A 20991-nucleotide genomic window follows, 5' to 3' on the forward strand; every position below is an offset into this window, starting at 1 on the left:
GAGAGCCCAGGACTGCGAATACTGGGTGAATTCAAGGTGGTGTCTCCGATTTGTTTTAATTTGCATTTCTCTAATCTATAGAGATTTAGATTAAGTGGAATCTGACTAGGGGAGAGTTGAAGCATCCGGGACCTAGGAGAAGAGATGAGGTTTCACCTGCCCCAGGGTAGATGTCGAGGATTATAAAGATCTAGCCCAGGGACCTCTTTTTCTCTCTAGTCTCTCTCCCAGAGCTAGGCTACTCCAACCTGCAAGTCCCTTCCTTCAGGTTAGAACCCAAACGGAAAAGTTCTTCAGAACTAAATATGAGAAACTGAAGTTGTTTCGTTGTATTTCAATAAATACTTAAGTACCTACTGAGCAAGACTCTGAGTAACGAACCAGAGGATACAAGACACACACAACATCCAGGCCTCCTCTCCTCAAGTTTACAATCTCACAGGAGGGGGAAATATCCAAATATTCACTGGCTATGGAAAGTCTCAACCATTTGGAATTTCCTCGCCAACAATGCAGATCCAAACCCTTCCATCCATGCCTGCCCACCCTTTGGCTTCCCGTATGTGGAGTGTCCATGCATTAGGCTGAAAGGCTTCCTCAATTTCTCCTTACATCTCCAGGGTGTCACTGGAGCATCTCGGTCTTCCTGAGCCCAGAACCAGGACTCTCTCTGCGTGTCCCACCTAGCTGCCTCCAAGTGACTTCTCCAGAGTCAGCGGATAGTAAATGTTTGAGGCAGAATTTAAGTCAGGTCTTCCTAACTCAAGGTCCAACACTCTGGGGTGTATGCCACTTCATTCTTGATTATAAATTTGGAGGCTCCAGACCTCCCTCCTTTTTCAATATGCTTGGGGTGGTCTTTTAAAAAAATCTACTTCCTGGCATACTAACAAACACCACCGAGCATTGGTGGAGCGGTAACATTTAGAAGCATGAAACATCCTCCCTCCAGCCTTTTCTCAAAATTTTTATTTCTCAGTGAGACCTTCCTGGGATAATGAAGAACCAGTGCTATTTCCCCCAACCCTACCCAGCTCTAACTGGCTTTGCCCACTTGACTTTGAGGCACATTTTGAACCAGATTCTTTAATTTCCAGTCTTCCTTCCATGTTCATGGTTTAGTGGACAGATCACTGGTACGGCTGCACTGGACCTGGGTCCGAGTTAATGGCTCGAACCATTAGCTAGTTATGGAATCTATTAACAAAGCCCCAGTTTTCTTACCCATAAAATAAGGGGATTGACAGGCATGGAATGAGGCATTACTTCCAGGGATGGACCTGGTTTGATTTTTCTTCAATTGAGAGGGTGTAAACTGGAAACCAGACCTGCTTGTGAGAGATGGTTGTTAAATTCTCAACGTGAACATTTATACTTCAGAAACCAACAAATGCTACAAATCATAGTTTAATTTGTTTTGTTGATTTGTCTGGACTTAAGAAAGTTATAGAGAAAATGTTAATAATGCAAATTAAACTTTGAAGTAGCGTCAAGCTTATGTTTTGTTTTGTCGTCCTTCCCCCCACCCCCAGCCAGTAGTTAAACATTTACCAGCACACCATACACCATTGACTATATTCTGGGGGGCAGGGGTGTATTATCAGGAAATAGTTCAGTTAATCAACAAAAGAAGCATTTATGAAGTGGCTAATGTGTATCAAGAACTGTGCTGGGTGCTGGGGATGTGGAGTCAAAGGTGTTAAGGATGTTAAAATAAATCATCAGCAAGCCCCACTTTTTTAAAATGAAGGATCAGACAATACTAATCATTACTGCCCTCCCCAGCTCTGCCGTGCTGCGTCAAGGTCCCCTGAACTCCTGATGTTCTCTGTTCTAAGGTCCTCTCCAGCTCTGATACTCTATGTAAAGGTTTCCAAACCTTTAAGTGTCATGGACCCCTCTGGCAATCAGAGCTCAGCCAGGTGTTTTAAATGCACAAAATACGATTACAAGTGAAATCAGTTAAATGGGAATGAGAAATACTGAAATCAAAATATTAAAGCAAAAATGTTCATGGACCCCAGTAAGGGCCCCCGTATAAAGTGGATTCTCTTCCCATCAGGGCTCCTCCCAGCATGACCGTCCTGCATCGTGCTGTATTCTGATGTCCCCTCGGTTCAGACACTCTATTTCCTAAAGGTTAACCTCAACGTTCTATACTCTCTGGTCCCTTTCAGCTGGTGTTCCGTGCTCTCTGAGATAAGGGTCTTCGGCTCTCACTAACATTCTGTGACTTCTAACACGTTCTATCATTGTTTGACTCCAAAAACTGTACACCTCTGTATCTCTCAAAGTGCCCCACACAGCGCTAAGGCTCTGCTGGCCACTCGGTCAATATTTGTCAAGTGAGTGAATGAAAGACAACTGGAAAGCACAGTTGGTCTCATCAAACATCCTGCTCCCTAGGGCAGGTGAAACCAGTGCTCTGGGGAGGGGGGACCTTGGGAACCACATCATTCCTATCTCCCCACCCCAAGGGAAAAAGAAAGCAGTTTGGGTATGAGGAACACTGCTCCAGTCAAGGCAAAAAGCAACAAAATCAGTGGAGGGAAGTTACTGGTGCCTTTGGTCAACTGCCCTGGGCCTGACTCCATGCTTCTGGCTGAACTGGGCTAGAGCAGGAGGTCAGACAGAGAGACAGATCGATAGATAACCATCCAGTCGGTCAGCCAGTCAGTAGGTCAGCCGGTCAGTAGGTCAGCCTGTCAGTCGGTCAGCCGGTCAGCCGGTCAGCCAGTTGGTCAGCCAGTCAGCCAGTGAGCTCATTAGTTGGTTGAACAGTTGTCAGTTACTTGGTAATATGGTCAGCTGGCCAGTAAGTTAGTTGGTCAGTCAGTGGGTCAGTTGGCCAGTCACTCATTCTGTCTGTCAGTTGTTTGATTGGTCAGTCATACTGTCCAGTAGTTCAGTCAATCAGTCAGTTTGTCAACTGACCAGTTCCCCAACTGGAGGGTCAGGTGATCAGTTGCTCCTTTGGTTAGTCAGCCAGTCTGGCAGGTAGGTCAGTTGGTCAGTCCATCAGTCATTCTGTCAGTCAGTCAGTCCATTGGTTGGTTAGTTAATCTGTCAGGCTGTCACACATTCTGTTTATTAGTCAGTGAGATAAAAGTGATTGTGTATCCACAAGGCATGGAGAGAAAGTGGATTGTAGAGAGAACATAGACAAGTCAGAGGCAGCTGATAATGGAATGAACTCTCAATCCACCATGATATTTTCTCAGCTGATTAGAAACACTTCTCCTCTGGAGCTAAAAGCTGTCCAAAGCTGGTGTGGCCCTTTTGCTTCTGACTGAGCCCTTGTCCCCAAATGCTGGGCTCAGAAGGAGGTCACAAGGGTTATTTAAGATCTGAGGGGGAAAGGGAGTGTAGAAAAGAAGGAACGAATGTTCCCTTGCTGCCCCAGCAAAGAACATGGTCCCAGGGCAGCGGTGCTCCTGGATCCCCTTCTCAGACCCCATTTGGAACATTTTTTCTCATTCCAGACATCACATTTCAGCAAGGGCAATAACAAGCTGGAATTAATCCAAAGTGTGTGGAGGGAAGGGGAGGAGAGAAGGTCTTAGGAACATAGCTCTGCCGTTGGAAGGCCATGGAGTCTCACTCCCTCATTTTATAGAGGAAGAAACTGAGCCCCACTGACTTGAAGTGATTTGCTCAAGGGGACCAAGACACCTACCGTGTATTCAGACAGGGCAGTACTAAATGTTGGGTAGACAAAAAAAGGCAAAAACACAGTCTCTGTCCTCCCAGAGCTCACTAGGGAAGACAACATGGATACAGCCATGTACATATAATACACATAAACAGTGTAAAAGAAAGACAGTCTCTGAGGGAAGTCAGCATGATGAGCAAAGTCCTCCTGTAGAAGGTGTATGTGTAGTAAGCCATGAGGCTTAGGTGAGGAGAAAACCCATTCCAGACATGGGGGACAAAAGAGAAGGCTAAAATAGGACGTGATCACTATCTTTAAGGGGTAAAGGGCTATCCCAGGAACAAGGGTTTCACCTTCTGTATTTGGCCCCAGTGCATAGAACGAGGAAAACCTAGACAAAGTAATGAAAACTCCTAACAAGCAGAGCCATTAGAAAGTGAAATGTGGTACCTTGAAAAATAAGGGGTCCCCTGTCCCTGGAGTGGTCCAAGCTAGAAAACAATGAATGGACAGATTGTAGAGGGAGGCTGACTCTGACCGAGTCTGGATGAGATGAGTTCCCAAGCTCCTTTCCAATGCTGAGATTTCAATGGTTTGGAGATTCCCTCCCTTGGTTTTAAACAGCCCATACAGTATTAACCCACCTCCCAAACTTTGCCCAGCTCTCTCCTCTGTAATGGATAAGTCCGTGAGGTCCAGGGAGGCCCAAGCTCCCAGAGCTGGGCAAGACTAAGTCAGGTTTGGGACATACCTATCAAGCAAGCTGGGATGGCTAACTCCTCAACAATGCTTACAGGGGCTCAGGTCACCATCATTTCCCTTCCAACAGGCTTCAAAACCTCACAAAAGGGCAAAATACCCACATAAATAGCCCATTGTCCCTACCCCCAACGGTAGAATCCATCTTTTTTCTCCACTCACCCTCTTCTACTTCCTTGCCAGTCACATTCATGAACCACTCCACTGAACTCAGCAAACATTTATTTAGCTCCTATTGTATCCAGGGCTAGTACTGAGACAGTCACTAAGATGAATAACCCACTGGTGCACTGACCTCATGCATACCTGTTTTGTATCAGAGGCATTCTGTTTGTCTCCTGTCCCTGTACCCCTCTCTGATTCCTTCTGTGTGATCTTAGATTCCAAATCTGTGTAAAACAAGATTCCTAAACTAGAAGGAGGACCTTACAAGTCACCTAGTCCAACTCTTTCATTTTACAGAGAAGGAATGTGAAGTCCAGAGAGATTAAGGGACCTGACCAAGGTCGTGAGGCTAATAAGTGTCTGAGGCAGCATTTGAACCCATCTACTGCTACACCATGCTGCCTCTGAGGGCTCCTGAGCCACTGGTTAGTGTGGAAGTGTGGTGGAGGATAGAGTTCCACGTTCTCATTTAGGCTAGCCTTTAATTTTCTCAATACTTTTCAGAGTTTTAGGTGTGAAATAGGAAGGGGTTATGGGATAGATGGTGGTGGTCCCAGAAAGCATTGAGATCTACTGAGTCCCAAAGACACCTCCATCAGATCCATTCAGAATTGAAGATGGAGGCCTCCTACTTACATTGGGAGAAGGCCCCCTTTTACTGCATGGAGGATGTACTGAGCACAGTGAGTGTGGCCATTTTTCAAGCTCATAGCATTTTTCCTTGGAAAGTGCTACTTTGATTATTTTAATGGATCATAGATTTAGCACTGGAAGGGACTTGGGAGGAGGTAGAGTTGAAATCTTTCATTTTAGGATGAGGAAATGGAACTCAAAAGTGACTTTCCAACATCACATCCCAACATCACACATCAAGGTCTGAATGACTGAACCCAGGCGTCACAAGGTAGGTGTATGGATAATACAGCAGGAGGGGAAAGCTAGGCCCAGTCCTTGCACAGGATAAACGTCCTGACCTTTGTTATTCATCCTTCATTCTTGAAAAGGACCAAAGTCATCAGGAGGGTGATGATTTGACTTGCAAGTGAATTGTACTTGAGTAAGGCAGGGCTGTACAAAGTCATCAGTCTCACTCTCTCCTCCAGAGTCATAGAGGTCCAGTAGCAGGACATAACTCAAGAATACTGACAATGGTCCACCCTGACCTTTAGAGAAGTAATCACACTTCCTCATTTTATAAAGGAGAAGCTAAGACCCAGAGAAGATGTGTCCTACTCAAGGTAGCAGAGGTGAAATTCGAAGCCAGGTTCTTTGGCTAGAAGTTTCTCTGTACCACAGCATCTTCCACACATCTTCCTTTGATCCTTAGAACACACCTATTTTACAAACTGAGACCCAGAGAAGTTGAGTTACTTGCCAAGGTCCCAATCTCTGGGTCATGACTGAATCAAGAGCAGAATCTAGAATTATTGAATTTCAAAGTGGTCAGAGACTTCAAGAGTCATGGAGCCCAGCCTGCAGAGGAGGAAAAACACCTTCTGATATCCTTGAAAAAGAGTAATTCAATGGGATAAGATGGGAAGGAAAAGGAAAGGAAGGGAAGGGAACAGATGAATGAAGCACTTAAAAACATACTCACAGAGAAGAACAAAAGAAAACACAGACAAGTCTTGAAAGTTACATGTTGAATCTGTTTTATGGTTGAAAGGAAAAGCAAGCTGTTATTTAATGAAAATTCAGTGTCATTTTTTTCTACTTTTTTTCTTGTTTCTTTTTTCCTGTTCTACTTTCTATATGAAAATGCTCAGTGTTTTATGTTTAAATTCAGAATAAACAATTTCCAGTTTCTGCTGCAGGTCTTACTGATTAAAGGGGCCTTGGAGGTCAAGTCTCACTCTCTACTTTTATAAATAAAGTGAAGCCCAGAAATAAGAGAAGATCTTCCCAAGGTCACAGTTAAAGATCCTCACCAGGATTCAAACCCACTCTCTCCTGAGACTGAACATCCCACATTGGGAGAGCCCTCATCCTTCCAAAGTAAGTTCTTTTCTTCTATGGAGCCTCAGTTTGACAGGGCCCTCCACAATCCATACCACCCCCACCTCCACAGTCCTTGAGAAAACGAATACAGTACATCATCTATAGAGTTCTTGGCCTAGGCTTTCCATCAGTTAATTTGTGACTTGAGGATAGTCAAACCAGTCCCCATAGTCTACAGCATCTACTGGCTGGCCCTAGACATGAGACCATGCTTGAGTCTTCATAGTTCATTCAGTCACCCAAATGGGCTTGTACACAAATGAGTGTATACAACTGGGTTGTGTACCACCAGTGCCACCCCTTCTCACCTCCCTTTTCTGGTTACAACCTCCTACAAGTTATCTTTACCAATTAGAAAGTGTCATAAATACAAGGACTGTCCCTTTAACAAATTTAAATTCTTGCATCCCCAGTGCTTGGAATAGAGTAAGTGCTTAATAAATGCTTTTTTCATTCATTCATTCATTCACTCATTCATTCTGTTCCTGACTGTTAGAGTCTTCTCCTTCTGTTGTTGAGGTTGAGTCATTTTTCAGTCATATCTGACACTTTGGGATCCCCGTTGGGGTTTTCTTGGCAGAGATACCTGGAGTGCTTTCCCATTTCCTTCTCCAGCTCATTTTACAGGTAAGAAAACAGGGACAAACAGGGTGAAGTGACTTGCCCAGGGTCACCAAGCTAGTAAGTGTCTGAGGTCAGGTTTGAACTCAGGAAGAGTCTTCTTGAGTTCAGTCCCAGTCACCTAGCTGCCCCTGCTCCTCTTATTTCAGGTCAAAAGAATAAAAGGAACTTGACATCCTAGTTTATTCAGATCCTAAGTACAAAGAGTGATTACAAAATGAGATTAATACCAGAAGCTGGCCAACCACTATTCATTTAGCACCTACTACGTGGCAGGCACTGTGCTAAGGACTGGGGATAGAAAGACAGGCAAAAGATAGCAGTCTTGTTTCCTGGAGGAGCTCCCAATCTCAGCACTAGATTATGGGGCCCATTGGGGTGGGGAGTAAGGTGTAAGAAGACTGAAAAGGTAGGAGGGGGCCTGGGGATGAAGGACTTTAAAAGCCAATGGGAGGATTTTCTATTTGAGGTAGGAAAGGAAATGTCCCTTCCTTTAAATTCATACCCCCTCCCCAGACACTCCTCTGATCTACGATCAGGTCACACTTCATTTACACCTTCCATGGTGTACCTACCACCTCAGTCCATATTCCTTTCTCACCTCCCTTCACTTCACTCCTTCCACCTCAGGCCTTGCTGAGAGCCTACCCCACCCCCACCCAACTTCCAAGGATACTCACGGTTAAGGGCTTGTCAAAAGGTGGCCAAAATTTAACAGGCACATCTGGAAGGTGTCTGAGGCGGCAGGACTCACCCACAGTCACATTTTCTCATCCCTCTGTCTGACTACGCCGTTCCTGATTCACAATCTGGATGTCTGAGGCCCTGGGGAATTGCTCTGAAATCAACTAATTTGAAACAGGCTGTCTCTTAAAAAAGAAAAAAAGTCAGAAAAAAGGGAAAGTTAAGAAGTCAGGGAACGTAATGAAGATGTAGGGGAGAAATGGAAAGAGTGGTCGGAGGCTGGTGCATAGTAGAAGGAGTTTGGGGTTTGGACATTTGGGTTGAGAAGTTTGAATCATAAAGGTTGGATGTAGATGAGTCGTAGGGTCCCACCCAGCCGCAAATTCTAGGATCCTGGGAGAGTTGGGCTGAGAACACAAAAGCATCCCCAGGACCAGTGTAGACACCTGGATTCTCCCTGAGATTCTGATTTCAAAAGCCTAGCTCCCCTGTCCTTCCCCAAGCTCTCCTCCTCCCCTGACCTTACACTATGTCTAAGACACTGCATTCTCTGCGTCTACCACACGGTAGACTTTGGTCTCACCTCTCCTCTGTTAATAGGGACAATGCTTGGCACTTTACACCTCACAGTTGTTTGAAGGCAAACTTGGAAACCTTAGGGAGAGTGCTAGAAAAATCCAGTGATTATAGAAGGAAATTTGCAAGTCAGGGGTCTTAACCTGGTGTCCTCAGACCTCCAAAGGGTCCATGGAGAGATTGCAAGAGGGAACAATGACATCTTTATTTTCAGTAACTTCTCAATAAAACAGAACATTTCCTTCAGTTATGAATATAGGCAACAAAGCACAGCAGAATTAGGTTTCAGCAGACTGCGGGGCTGGGGGTGGGGGATCCATGACGGTCCATGATGCAGGAAAGGTTATTTAGAGCCCCTGATTTGTTCCAACCTCCTTAGTTTACAGAGGAGGAAACTAAGGTCCAGAGAAGTTGAGTGGCTTAAGTCACTGTCAGCCTTAGGTTTGAGCATCTGTAAAATGGGGGAGTAATAACAGCCCCTGCTTCCCAGGGTCCCCGTAAAGATAATAGGGCGTAACATACATAAAACACTTTACAAACTAGATGCTAGCGATTGTGGTGGTGGTGGAAGAATCGGAGGAAGAAGAAAAGAGGTCTTATGCTCCACTTGGGTGCCCATAGATCTTGCAGAGAATGAGAAGTATGACAAAGCCTCCCTTCTTTAAACCTGTAATCCTATGTCCTCCCCTTTGCTCTTCTCTCCTCCCCTGACCTCCCCATCCCTTCTCACCCTGCGAGTCTCCTCCCCAGGGTTTCTCCCCGCGTGTTCTGGTGACCTTAGCCCTGCCAAACAGAGGGAGGGAAGAGGGGAGGGATTTTTAGGTAGGAGAGAAAGGGCGGGAAAGGAGAGCATATAAGGGTGGAGGGCTGCCCCTGTCCCCTGATCTAAGCGAGGGCTGACCTAGCTCCGGAGGATGGGAGAGCTTCAGTTTAGCCTCCTGCTGGTGGCCTGGGGGGCAATGGTGTCAGCAGAAGCCCTGCCTCTGCCCTCGTCACCTTCTCCCCTGGCTTACATGCTGAAGCTCTTCCATGGTCACCAGACCCGTACGCACATCGTCCGCAGCCTGCAGGCCCAGGGTAAGACTGGGATCAACTTTGAGTGGGGTACCTGAGCGGGCTGACTAATCTTGATGAGGGCAGGGTCCAGTTTGGTTCAGTATTAGAGGGATCTCCCAGGGTTTGGGGGTGGGGGAGATTCTGGCATTACATGTGTTTCAGCATCCTTGGCATCTCCAGAAACGGGGGTGCCTGTTTAAGAAGTGTGGGGTCCCAGGATCTGATGGGAGCTTTAGGTGTCAGGTGGCGTCAGAGGAGGATGTCTCGAGGAGCTTGGGCATTTGGAGGTGTCTGTTTCAGGGACGTCCCAAGAGCGGGGTTGTCTTGGAATTTGAGGGTATCTCAGTGTCAAGGGTGCCCACGGTTTAGAATGCCCCCAGCACTGAGGGAGCTCAGGGATTTAGGAATGTTTCTTTAGCGGTGGTTGGGTTTCTGTGAGGTCCTGGGGTCAGGAGTATCTCAGACTTTGTGGATGATTTGTCAGGGGTATTCCACAGTGGGAGGCGGGGTAGGTAGCTCAGTGTCCGGGGTGTCCTGCGGCTGGGGCTATCCTAAGATTTGTGGTCAATGTTTCGGGGGGCTTTGCGTGATTTGGGAAGCCCCATAAATTGGGAATATCTGAGAGTCACCAGGGACTGGAGGGTGTCCAAGGTTTGGGGTGCCGTGTGGCAAGCCATGGGATCAGGGGTCAGGTTCTTACAGCAGAGTACACACCTAGGTTGTCTCCTGCCACTTCTGTTCCCGTGGTCACCCCCACTCCATTGACAGGCACCCAAGATAAAGCGACGACGAAAGGCAGGGATCGGGGAATCACGCCCCGCCCCCAGTCGAGGGTCTTATGGAGTTTTCTCAGCCTTAAGATCCCAATCCACATCCCTCCGCCACTGGGGGCGGAGCACTCTAAGGGCCCTTCCTCCCAGCTCTGCCCCCCGCGGAGCCTCCTCCGCAATCCACATCTCCTAATCTGAAAGAGACCACTATCTCATGTCACTGGCGCCCCGCTTGGCTCTTTGTAAGCTAGGTCTGGAAAGGGGAAAGAGGGAGAAGGTGAGAAAAAGCTGTTTCCTCTCCCCAATCGTCCTGCTCCCTGGGTCGGAGAACCCCAGTGACCTCTCTCTCTCTCTCATCTGTATTTGCCAACAAATACAAGGAAAGACACTGGCCCTTGGTGGGGGGGACCCCAAAATCGCTATTCCTTTTGGGAAACCAGTTTCTATCTAGTCTAGTCCTTCGCACCCAATCCATGAAGCCAATTGCCTCATCCGTAGCCACAGAACCTAGGCATCTTTGCTTTGCCAGGCCTTTTCTGTAGAGCCTCAGGAGCTGGGAGGAGGGGAAGGAAAGGTGGGAGTCCCTCTCTCTCTAACTTGCTATTTGTTCTTGGGGTAAGACATTTGGCCGCTCTGTAAAACTAAAGGGCAGGACTGAATGGCATTTCTAAACGTAGTCTCCCGACTCCACATGTGTGTGGTCTGGTAGAAAGTCCACTGGCTCGGGAACCAGAGAACTTGATCACTCTGGGCCTCAGTTTCCTCATCTGTAAAAGGTGGAGGTTGGAGAAGCTGATCTGATTTCAGATCTAGTGTACATCTATGATCCTGTATCTGTTTCTAGAGCCAACTATGAATTAGCATTGGCTCATAGGCAATCAACAAACGTTCATTAGGTGCCTACTAAGTGCCAGACGCTGCTAAGCAACTAGGATAGGAAGAAAGGCAAAAGCAGTCCCTGTCCCGCCCCTCTCCTCCCCCAGGAGCTGAAGTTTCAGCTCAGTCGGATGGCAAGGGGTGAGGGGTTAAGCAAAAGTCATTTTGATGCCCTTCTCTGGGCCTGCCTCAGCTCTCTCCTTTGAAAATGTGCTTCCTTCCTTTTGAGAGGATTGGTGTGGATTGCTGCACCGCTGCACCGCAGGCAGAGGTGGTTGGTTAGTTTTGCTTCACAATTTCTCCTTTTGTTACAAAGAAAGGCTTACTGGATGGGAGTTAGGGGTGGGGATAGTTGGAAATAAGTGATGTAAAAACAAAAGGCATCAATATCGTTTAAAAACAAACAAATGGGAAAAAATGCTGGCATTGTACTGGCCGCTCCCAGCTCTGACAGTCTCTGTTCCTTCCCCTAAGATTCCTTCCAACAGTGACTTTGTCTTTTCTATAGCCTCTTATAGCTATAAAATCCTATGACTATCTCCTGCAACTAATTTAACTAATAATTTCTGTCACCTCTTCTGAGGAGCTCCCCAGGCACTAAAACCATTAGCACTTGTAAGTGCTAATAAGGAGGGAATAGTGATTAAGTGAAAGGGGACTCAAGTTGGGGTGGGGATGGGGGAAGAGTGGCAGCCATCTGTCAGCAGAAGGCTAGGAAGAGAAATTAGCGCTCAAGTTCCCCAATCAACTTATGTCAGACCCGAGGATCTGCCTCATACTCTTTGGTCTGGGGTAGGGCTGCCTGTTTCTTCTGCAGTGGGGGAAAGAGGATGCCAAGCAGTAGACGATGTTGAAAGAAGGCAAAGGGATCCAATTCTGAGATGCCTCTCCATCCAGCCTAAGGGAGGCAGTCCTCTGAAGTGCCTCAACGAGAGAGCTCAGTTCAAAGCCTTGTCTTAACAACTTTCTCAGTTTTAAAAACAAAAAGATTAAGATCTGAGGCCTCCTTTCAGCTCCAACTTTCTGTGAATATAATCTGCATAATAGCTAATGTGTACATAGTGCTTGGGTTACAAAGGGTTACACCTGTTATCTCATTTGATCCTCCCAATTACCCTAGGATTTTACAGATAAGGAACTGGAAGCAGAGAGAGATTGTCACTAGCCCAGGGTCACCCAGGTAGAAGAGTCTGGGGCAGGACTAGAGTCCGAGTCTCCTATCCCACACCTGGTTCAGGGCTCTAAAATAACTCAAGTTTCTCTAGGATTTTAAGCTCTTCAAATCTATGTCCTCAGAAGGCTGACAGGCAGCACAGTGTGGTAAGTGCTGCCATGGGAGTCAAAGGACCTGAGTTCAAATGCTATCTCTGTCACTTATTACCTATGGCACATGTAGTACCGTAAGTACAGATTACCTATGTGACAGGGGAACTCCTTTCATGGTTCAGGTACATTTCCCCATGTGTAGTTAGATTGGATGGTTGATTACAGCTCTGAATCGATGAAAACACTATCATCTCTACTTTTAAAAAGAAGAAACTGAGGCAGACAGGGGCTTTGACTTGCCTAAAATGACACAATCCATAATAGCGGAACAAAACTTTGAAAGCAGAATTCTTCCAACCCCAAAGTTCTTCCATTCCCCAAATCCCCAGTAAGGGGGAATGGGATTCCTGACTCCCCCCAGCCCATGTACTACAGCTACCTCTAGGCACACACATAGTGGCGATGCTGCCTGAAGTGAACAAAGGGTGTGTGGAAAGGTAGAGTCTACTTGGTAGGGACTGGCTCCTCAAGACAAACCTCCCACTCACGGCATCCCCTTCTCCATTTTCTTTTCTGCCTAGATGTGATGATGGTGGGACAGCACTGGACTTTTGCCTTTGATTTTTCCTTCATGAACCAAGATGAGGGGCTGGAAGGCGCCGAGCTTCGGCTCCAACTCTCCCCCTTGGGGGGGCCCCCGGCGGAGCCACCAATCCTGGTCGAGATATTTCACCAGCCAAGGTGGGAGGATGAGGACAGCGCCGACGCCTGCCTGGAGCGCCGCCAGCTGGCCTTGTTTGTAGCCACCGCCTCCCAAGTCACCTTCTCTTCCGATGGCATGGTCCTGGAGGTGACGGAACCCCTCAGCAAAGGGCTCAGGCCCCCGAGCAGCCCAGAGGAGATGCTAGCCTTAACTATGGAAGGGACAGACCGACTCAGTCAAGAGTGCAAGCGCCGGCCCCCAGAACCTCCAGTCTCTGACGTGCAGCTAATGCTCCACTCCAAGGAGCAGAGGCGTCTGGGAAGCTCCACGCTGCTATGGGAGGCGGAGAGTTCGTGGAGGGCCAGGGAGGGCAGGATCTTACAGGAGAAAATCAAGAGGAACCCTCGACGGAGGAACGGGCTTGAAAACCGACAGTGTAGGAAAGTCAGATTTCAAGTGGACTTCAACCAGATAGGCTGGGGCTCGTGGATCATCTACCCCAAGCAGTATGAAGCCTATCGTTGTGAGGGAGAATGTCCCAACCCCATGGAGGAGAGGTTTCAGCCGACCAATCACGCCTACATTCAGGTAGGGGCGGGGAAGAAGGGAGGGAGAGTTTGTGTTGGTGTGGTGGAGCAAGATGAGCGGGGTAAAAAACTCTGGTGGGAATCTAGTTGGGAGGCCATAGTTTGAGACCACATTAATTCTTTTTCCTTCCTAAATTGGGGATTATCAGTCATTCCTTAAGCTGATCAATGGCCACTTAGCCTCTGAATATATAAATTATTTAAACTGGAGAACAGAAAAAAGTAGGTGAAGAAATATTAGCAAAGATGGACAGAAGAAAAAGGATGAATATAGTTTTGCTTGTTTTTAGTCATTTTTGGCCGTGTCCAACTCTGCAATTCCTTTTGGGGTTTTCTTGGCAAAGATACAGGAGTTTGCTATTTCCTTTGCCAGTTTATTTTACAGATAAGAAATTAAGGTAAGCAGGGTTAAATGATTTGCCCAGGGTCACACAGCTAAGAAGTATCTACTAGACATTTAATAAAAGGATTTATTCTGTAAAACTTGGACTCTGTCAAAAGGTTGGACCCAAGGGCTTAGAAGGTCACATGTGGCCCCAAAGGCCACCGTTGAACTCAGGTCTTTCTGACTCCTGGCCTAGTGCTCTGTGTACTGTGGTGCCACCTAGCTGCCCCATGAATATGGCACTCCACCCTATTCTATCAGGTCAAATGGGGTCACTCATTTTTATAGTGCTTAATATTAAGTTTACATACACAACACAGTGTTCACACAAACTCTGAGGTAGGTAAGGGAAAGCATTCTTGGTCCCATATTAGAGACTAAGAAACTGATGCTCAGAGTAAAAAATATTCCTCACCCAGGGGCAGCTAGGTGGTGCAGTAGATAGAGTACCAGTGCAGGAGTCAGGAGGACCTGAGTTCAAAATCTCACCTCAGACACTTCACACTCACTAGCTGTGGGACCTTGGGCAAGTCACTTAACCCCAACTGCCTCATCCTGGGTCATCTCCAGTCATCCTGATGAATATCTAGTCACTGGATTCAGATGGCTCTGGAGGAGAAGTGAGGCTGGTGACCTGCACAGCCCTCCCTCACTCAAAACAAAGTCAAGTGCAAGTCATGTCATTATTTCTCTGATGGCATGGTCTTTTTTGGCAATGAAGGACAAACACACACATTCCTCATCCAAGGCCACACAATTCAACCAATGTTCACTTAGGGCTCTGAAAGGTTAAGTGACCTTAGGATCACTCTCCTGGTTCACATAGCTAGTGTGTGCAAGACTAGAACCCAGAACCTAGGTCATCTTGACTGAGGCAGGTCTACAATTCACATTGCTTTCCTTTCCTCATCTGTTTTTCGGGATTACACTACTTTTAAAACTTGCCTCAAAGGGTTGTTGTGGGGGAAAATGTCTGAACTCTGATGACCCAAAGGGAATTGCCACACAGTGGCTTGGTTAGATTTATTTGTAGGCTGGACACAGGGTGCCACATCATGGTGGCAGCTCAATTCCAAAAATGGTCATGGTTTCTCTCCCTCATTCCACCTCTCCAAATGGATGCATCACTGATATTTCCCTTTCCAAGGTAATGCAACCTCCCACAAGCATTTTCGGCAGCGTAGAATAATAATGAATAGAAGGCTAGCTAGCCTCAAAGGCGGGAAGTCCACTGACACATGCTGGCTGTGTGACCCTGGGCAAGTCCCAGTCTTCTAGTGGTGCTAATATACATTGGAAGGAGCTTTTCTCCAATGGGAATTCTTCCCTTATATGAACGGAATCACAGGTCCAGCCCCTAGTCCTGGTTCTGACCACATCGGAAGCTGTTTGGGATAACCAAGTCGCTTCCAGTTCTGACATACACTGAATAAAATTCAAGTTATTTCTAAAAAACTGAAAACCAAAGTCCATGGGCTTGGGTAAGTTACTGGCTCCTCTATCGTCAGCATCAGGGGCCAATCCAAATGGGCCAATATATTGCTGAAATCTAGACTGTTGGCCCCTTTCTGCTCCGTGAACAAGAGACACCTGGCTGCTACTTTACTTAAAAATGCTCCTCTCTTTACCTATTTCTCTATCTGGAAACTCTCACTTTGGTTCTGTTTCGTCTAATGCAGTGATCAATCGCACCTCCTCCTGATTCTGTCTTACCTCAGTTGAGAACAATATAATTCTGACCTGCCCTGCCCTTTTTCTCTCCCTCTGCAGAGTTTACTGAAGTTCTACCAGCCTCACCAAGTGCCCTCCACGTGCTGTGCTCCTGTGAAGACCAAGGCCCTCAGCATGCTGTATCTGGAGAATGGCAATGTCCTCTTGGATCATCACAAGGACATGATAGTGGAGGAGTGTGGGTGCCTCTGAAAAGACCACGCAGACACAATAGATTTGCAGGTCAGCTCAATTCAAATTCCCACTCTCTGCTGCTGGCAGGGTTCAGATGAATTGTGGAGGGGGCGAGGGCAGAGGGAGTAACACGGAAAGGATTCAGTGCCCACCTGAGTTGAAGTGAATCTGACTCGAGACAATCTTTGGACAGATAGAATGGAGCGTTTTAAGCTCCAGCTGTGGGGCTTGCCCTGTTTCTTCTTCATAGAATGGATCTGTTCTGATCTCTGAGGCTGGTACCCCAGAATGACATCAGAGCAGGCAGGTGTGTAAGCAGGAGCTGGTCTTTGCTAATGAACTCTATATATCAATAAAATGATTGAGAAAAAAACAACAACAACAAAAAAAAACGATTGAGGTTCTTCCAGGTGGCTTTGGCCTTTAAAGGGAAGGATAAGAATCTTCTGTAGGAGGTTTGGGTAGAGAAGACTTTGGAAGATGGAAGTCAGAGTCCTGTTCCATCTTCACTGTGCTAGGGCTACTAAGGAAACACAATCTGCACCTGTCTGAAGGTGACAGTGTAGGTATTGCTTCATGTATCCTTGAAGTTGGTTTCTCAGCTGGTAAAGCCCAAATAACCCTGGCCTATGGTCCTGATGACTAGGCTTCAATCAGCTCTGCCATTCATGAGCCATGGTCTTGGACAACTCAATTTCCCTCTATAGGCCTCAGTTTCCTCATCTGTAAAATGATAGGACTGCATGAAATTATTTCCAAGGCCTTTTCCTGTGCTGTGGTCTAAAGTGGTGATGTTTACAGGGCTGGAAGGGACCTTATGGACCAAGGAACACAATCCCCTCACTTTAACTGTGGAAGGAAACAGGCCTAGAGAGGTTGAGTGATTTGCTAATAAATGGTAGAGCTGTGCAGCTAGAGTGAGCTGAGGATGCCAACAAAACTTGCCTGGTGAGTTTAAGATAACTTACATTTCCATAGTGCTTAAAAGTTTACAAACTGCTCTTCCTTCACATCCTTTGAGGTATGTACGTATATTAAGCATTATCTCCATTTTACAGATGAAGAGACAAAGGGGTGAAGGAGAATACTGCCAGGAAGGGACATAATCAGGAAACTGCACCCCCCCTCCCCCATCTCCTAGCTTCCTAAGGCCATGGCCCTTTCCACTGTAGCAGAGGATTTTATCTTTTTCCTGGATCCTTTAAATGTTATACTATTCTTCTCCACTGTTTCTCATGGGAAGTATGTGTTTGTAAAGCCAACTGGCCCTGGGTCCAGCCTAAACCTTTGCCTCGGTCCCACTGCCAGAGCCCAAGTTGTCTTTAGACCAGACTTTGTGGCACCATGGCAGAACTCTCACCTACGTGCCATAGCATGGTGGCTCCCAACACAAGGTCCCAAATCTTCCACTAGATCCCTCCCCACTTCTTTTATCCATCCACAGACAGGCAGCTGCCCATTTGGGGGTTGATCAAACGTCCATAAATCCTTTTCGTGAGGGTCTAGGACCTTCAATTAATCCAACTGCAGAATAAACCTAGAATTCCCCCCAGGTTCTTCAAAAAGTTGACTTAATTAAGTGTTAGTTCCAGTAGGAATGATCCAGAGGAGCAGCAGCCCTAGCTAACTAGGGGGAGATTGGATTTGCATCTCTCTGGCTAGCTGTGAACTCAATACCCCCAGTCATCATCAGATCTGATCCAGCCAGCCACCACCTGGACTAAATGGAGATGGTGTCCAAGGCTGGAAAGGATTTTGCATTTGATACCACTCAGCTCACAGGGCAGCCTTTCTCTCTGCTTTGGCTTAGCTTGCAGTCAAGAATGCAGGCATCTGGATTATTCTCACAAATAACAGACCAAATTATACATATAAACTCAAATAAAACATGGGGCTGAGAAAGAATCCCACTCCAAAAGCTTTCACAACTCACAGGGCCTCCAGAGAAGCACACAGTTCCAGAACAGGAAGTTGGAAGTCATTCTATTTGTGGCCACAGTGAGGCATGCTGACAGCAGACCTACTCTCCAGGGGAACTTGGAGCCTTGATAACAAGACATATCTTCATGGAAAGCTGAGAACTCCAGCTGAAGGTGATCACACCATACAAAATGTCTAGCACACTAACCCTTGAAGTGGACTATGTCCTGCTCTTGGGTGAGAGGATCAAACTGAGTCAGGACTGGAGAAGGGGAAAGGGGGTAGGGGGCAGTCCCTCCCACCATATTAGGCTGGAGATATCACCTAGACACCAAGTTTCCTCTTCTCAGAAAAGCTGCCCTTCTACATGTCCCTGTACCAAGGTTCCTTCTGAAAGGATATGAAATGGGTGGGGTTGAGTCTGCCTCGAAGAGCCATCTTGTGTCTACTTGAGCAGCCAGACGCTCAAAATGAAACCTAAGGCAAAAGGGCCACTGGACACAGAGCAAAGCCAAGACATTGGCTAGTATTTAGTAACTGGCAAAGTCCTCGAGGCAATCAGCTACAATCTTGGCTCCAAGTGCCACAGCGGGGCCAAGCAATATCACAGAGTACCTATTGGCAAGCCTACCACATGGGGAGAAGGGTAAGAAAGGGAGTGGGACCAAAAAGGGACACAGGAGAAGGGGCACCCAAGGCAAGCAGTGATCCAATTCCATTGTGCACCAGGCCCACAGGTAATGCTACCTGTCTCCTAGAAAGCTCCCACCAATCAGGCAATACTCCTTCCATCACCATCTGTGGTTCTGAGGTTGTAAAAGATGATGATACATGCTAATGTCCTCTACAACTAGCAGGGCTGTCAGGCTAGGAGGAGTCACCTCAGCCCCCAGGCCAGCAGTCTGGGAAGCATGGCAGATTTGAGGTCAGATCCCACCTTGACTTTGTGATCTGGGACAAGGTAAACATGCCCTCTCTGAGCCTGCTACTTCCTCTGGAAAAGAGATGGGGCAAAAGATGCTGAAGGTGCCTTTTCTGGCTCTGAATCTATGGTGCAATAATTATTTCCATGGAGACTCTAAAATTTACAAAGCCCAACTTGATGAGGTAGGTAATTACAGAAGTAGCCTTGTTTTCAGATGAGGGGCCAAAGGTTACTAGAAGAGAAATAAAGTCTTGCTATGGGGCCAGATTCAAATACAGGTCTCCAGACTCCCAAGTCCAATTCACCAAAATACTGCTCAGTTTGCCAAGCTTTCACAGCTAATATTGGAGCAAAGATCTGAACGCCAACTCAATCCACTACTACATTATCACGTCCTGGACTGTACACTAAGGTGGACTAACTGTGCTCCCCATCACTGAGAATTCTCAGAAATCAAGGCTATGCTCCAGCCTTTTTTACTGGAAAAAAGACTAAACCCATGGGATCATTTAGATTTATCTCCTCTACGAAAAAGAAAAATCCCATTGACAAAAGCCTCTTTCCCCATACTAATGTTGTGAGATATGACAACAGGGAGTTCCGGAAGGGGTTTATGTGGGGCCCTCATCCAGGTAATGCTTCTTACACACGTGAGAGATGTCACCAAGCATGACTTTATGTGAAGGGCAGAGGGAGGTTTAAGGTAAATCCTAAATCAGGCTTTGGCTGAGGAACACTGAAGGAAGCACAACTTCCCAAAAAGGATATGACAAATCACATTTTACAAGGTGCTTTTCCTCACAACAACACTGCAGAATAGGTGCTGTGATATTAGCCCCATTTTACAATTTACAAGGCTCAGTGGCAAAGGGATTTGTTCATGTGTGAGCACACAGCTACTAAGCTTTGAGTTGCTTCTTGAACCCAGGGCTACTGACCCCAAGGCTAGTGGTCTTTCTCCAATACTGGCCTGCCTCTCTTGAGTCACACTCCATCTTCAAGAGCTCTACTGATGCGTCAGTCTGGAGTGTCAGGCTCAAAGAAGGTTGTCAGCTTTCCCCAAATACCTTCCACATTCTAACAAAGGCTCCCAAGATGCTAACAATTGATATAGTGTGCAGGGGGAAAAAACAATCCAAAGCCAAGCTTTTAGTCAAGATCTTTATTGATCTAACAGCAACCATTGGTGAGAGTTTTTCTGTTTCCAATACCAGTTGGTTTTGAAAAACAATTAAAATAAAAACAAAAGCAAAAACCCACAAAACCCATGGAATTATACAGAAGCGCCTAAAGGCCTTGGCTGGCAGCCTCTGATTTCCATCCAGAACGATAATGTAAAGGAAGAGACAGGGAAAGATGAGTGGATAAGGAGGTGACTGGGGCAAGGGAGGTGGTTTCAGCACAATTTCTGGCTAGCCATAGCTTTGTGATTCAGAATGGCACTGAAGAAAAAGGGGCAAGAGAACAAGAGGGTCAAGCTGGATTGGGCAGAGGAATAAGCATTTTCTTTATAAAAGATTATTAAAAAGAAGCTTAAAATGGTCACCCAACACGCAAGTGTCCTTTGGGTTCTCCAAGACACCTTCAAGGCCTACCTCACCCCCCTCAGTAAGAGGGTGGCTTCACCAAGGTAGAAAATAGATGGATTCCATCTTGAGGTGAAGGAAAGGCACTGGATCACCAATGCCCGGTGATACTAACACAGACATGGGGAAGTTAGTAAGTGGGAGGGACCATTCATCCTGCTCATCTAATCTGATCTAGAGCCTATATATAAAATGGGGCTTGTCCCAGTTTCAAGTAAATTGCCCTTGGCACAGGTGGGTTTGTTTTGTTTTGTTTTTTTAAGATCATGACTAAAGAGTTGGGAAGGAACATGGGGGCTAGAATGGGCATGCCACACTTGCTTGATTCATGAAGTATTCCAAGCCTGGGATGTTGAGTAATAACTTCAGTTTCAAGAACCAACGCTCTCTAACACTGACAAGGAGTCTTCCCTCTCAAGAATCTCATTTGGCCTGAGGATTTTCAAGCTTCCAAGCATCTTTCCACCTGCTCCAATTGTTAGATAGGGAATAGAGGAAGAATTTAACTGCCTTAGAGGGACTAGAGGAAGAGTTTAATTGCCTTAGGGAACTTGTTT

The 20991-nt window shown here is 46.6% G+C and overlaps 1 protein-coding gene across 1 annotated transcript; it reads left to right on the top strand.

The window, feature by feature from the left end:
- Positions 1–13010: 13010 nt before the first annotated feature.
- NODAL (nodal growth differentiation factor) lies at positions 13011–16395 on the top strand. Its single transcript, XM_072628696.1, has 2 exons — positions 13011–13714; positions 15869–16395. Exons 1-2 carry the CDS (start codon positions 13013–13015, stop codon positions 16019–16021), a joined length of 855 nt encoding a protein of 284 aa, XP_072484797.1. The 5' UTR covers positions 13011–13012; the 3' UTR covers positions 16022–16395.
- The last annotated feature ends 4596 nt before the right edge of the window (positions 16396–20991 follow it).

Source organism: Notamacropus eugenii, chromosome 1 (assembly GCF_028372415.1).
Source record: "Notamacropus eugenii isolate mMacEug1 chromosome 1, mMacEug1.pri_v2, whole genome shotgun sequence".
In the NCBI taxonomy this organism is placed as follows: domain Eukaryota; kingdom Metazoa; phylum Chordata; class Mammalia; order Diprotodontia; family Macropodidae; genus Notamacropus; species Notamacropus eugenii.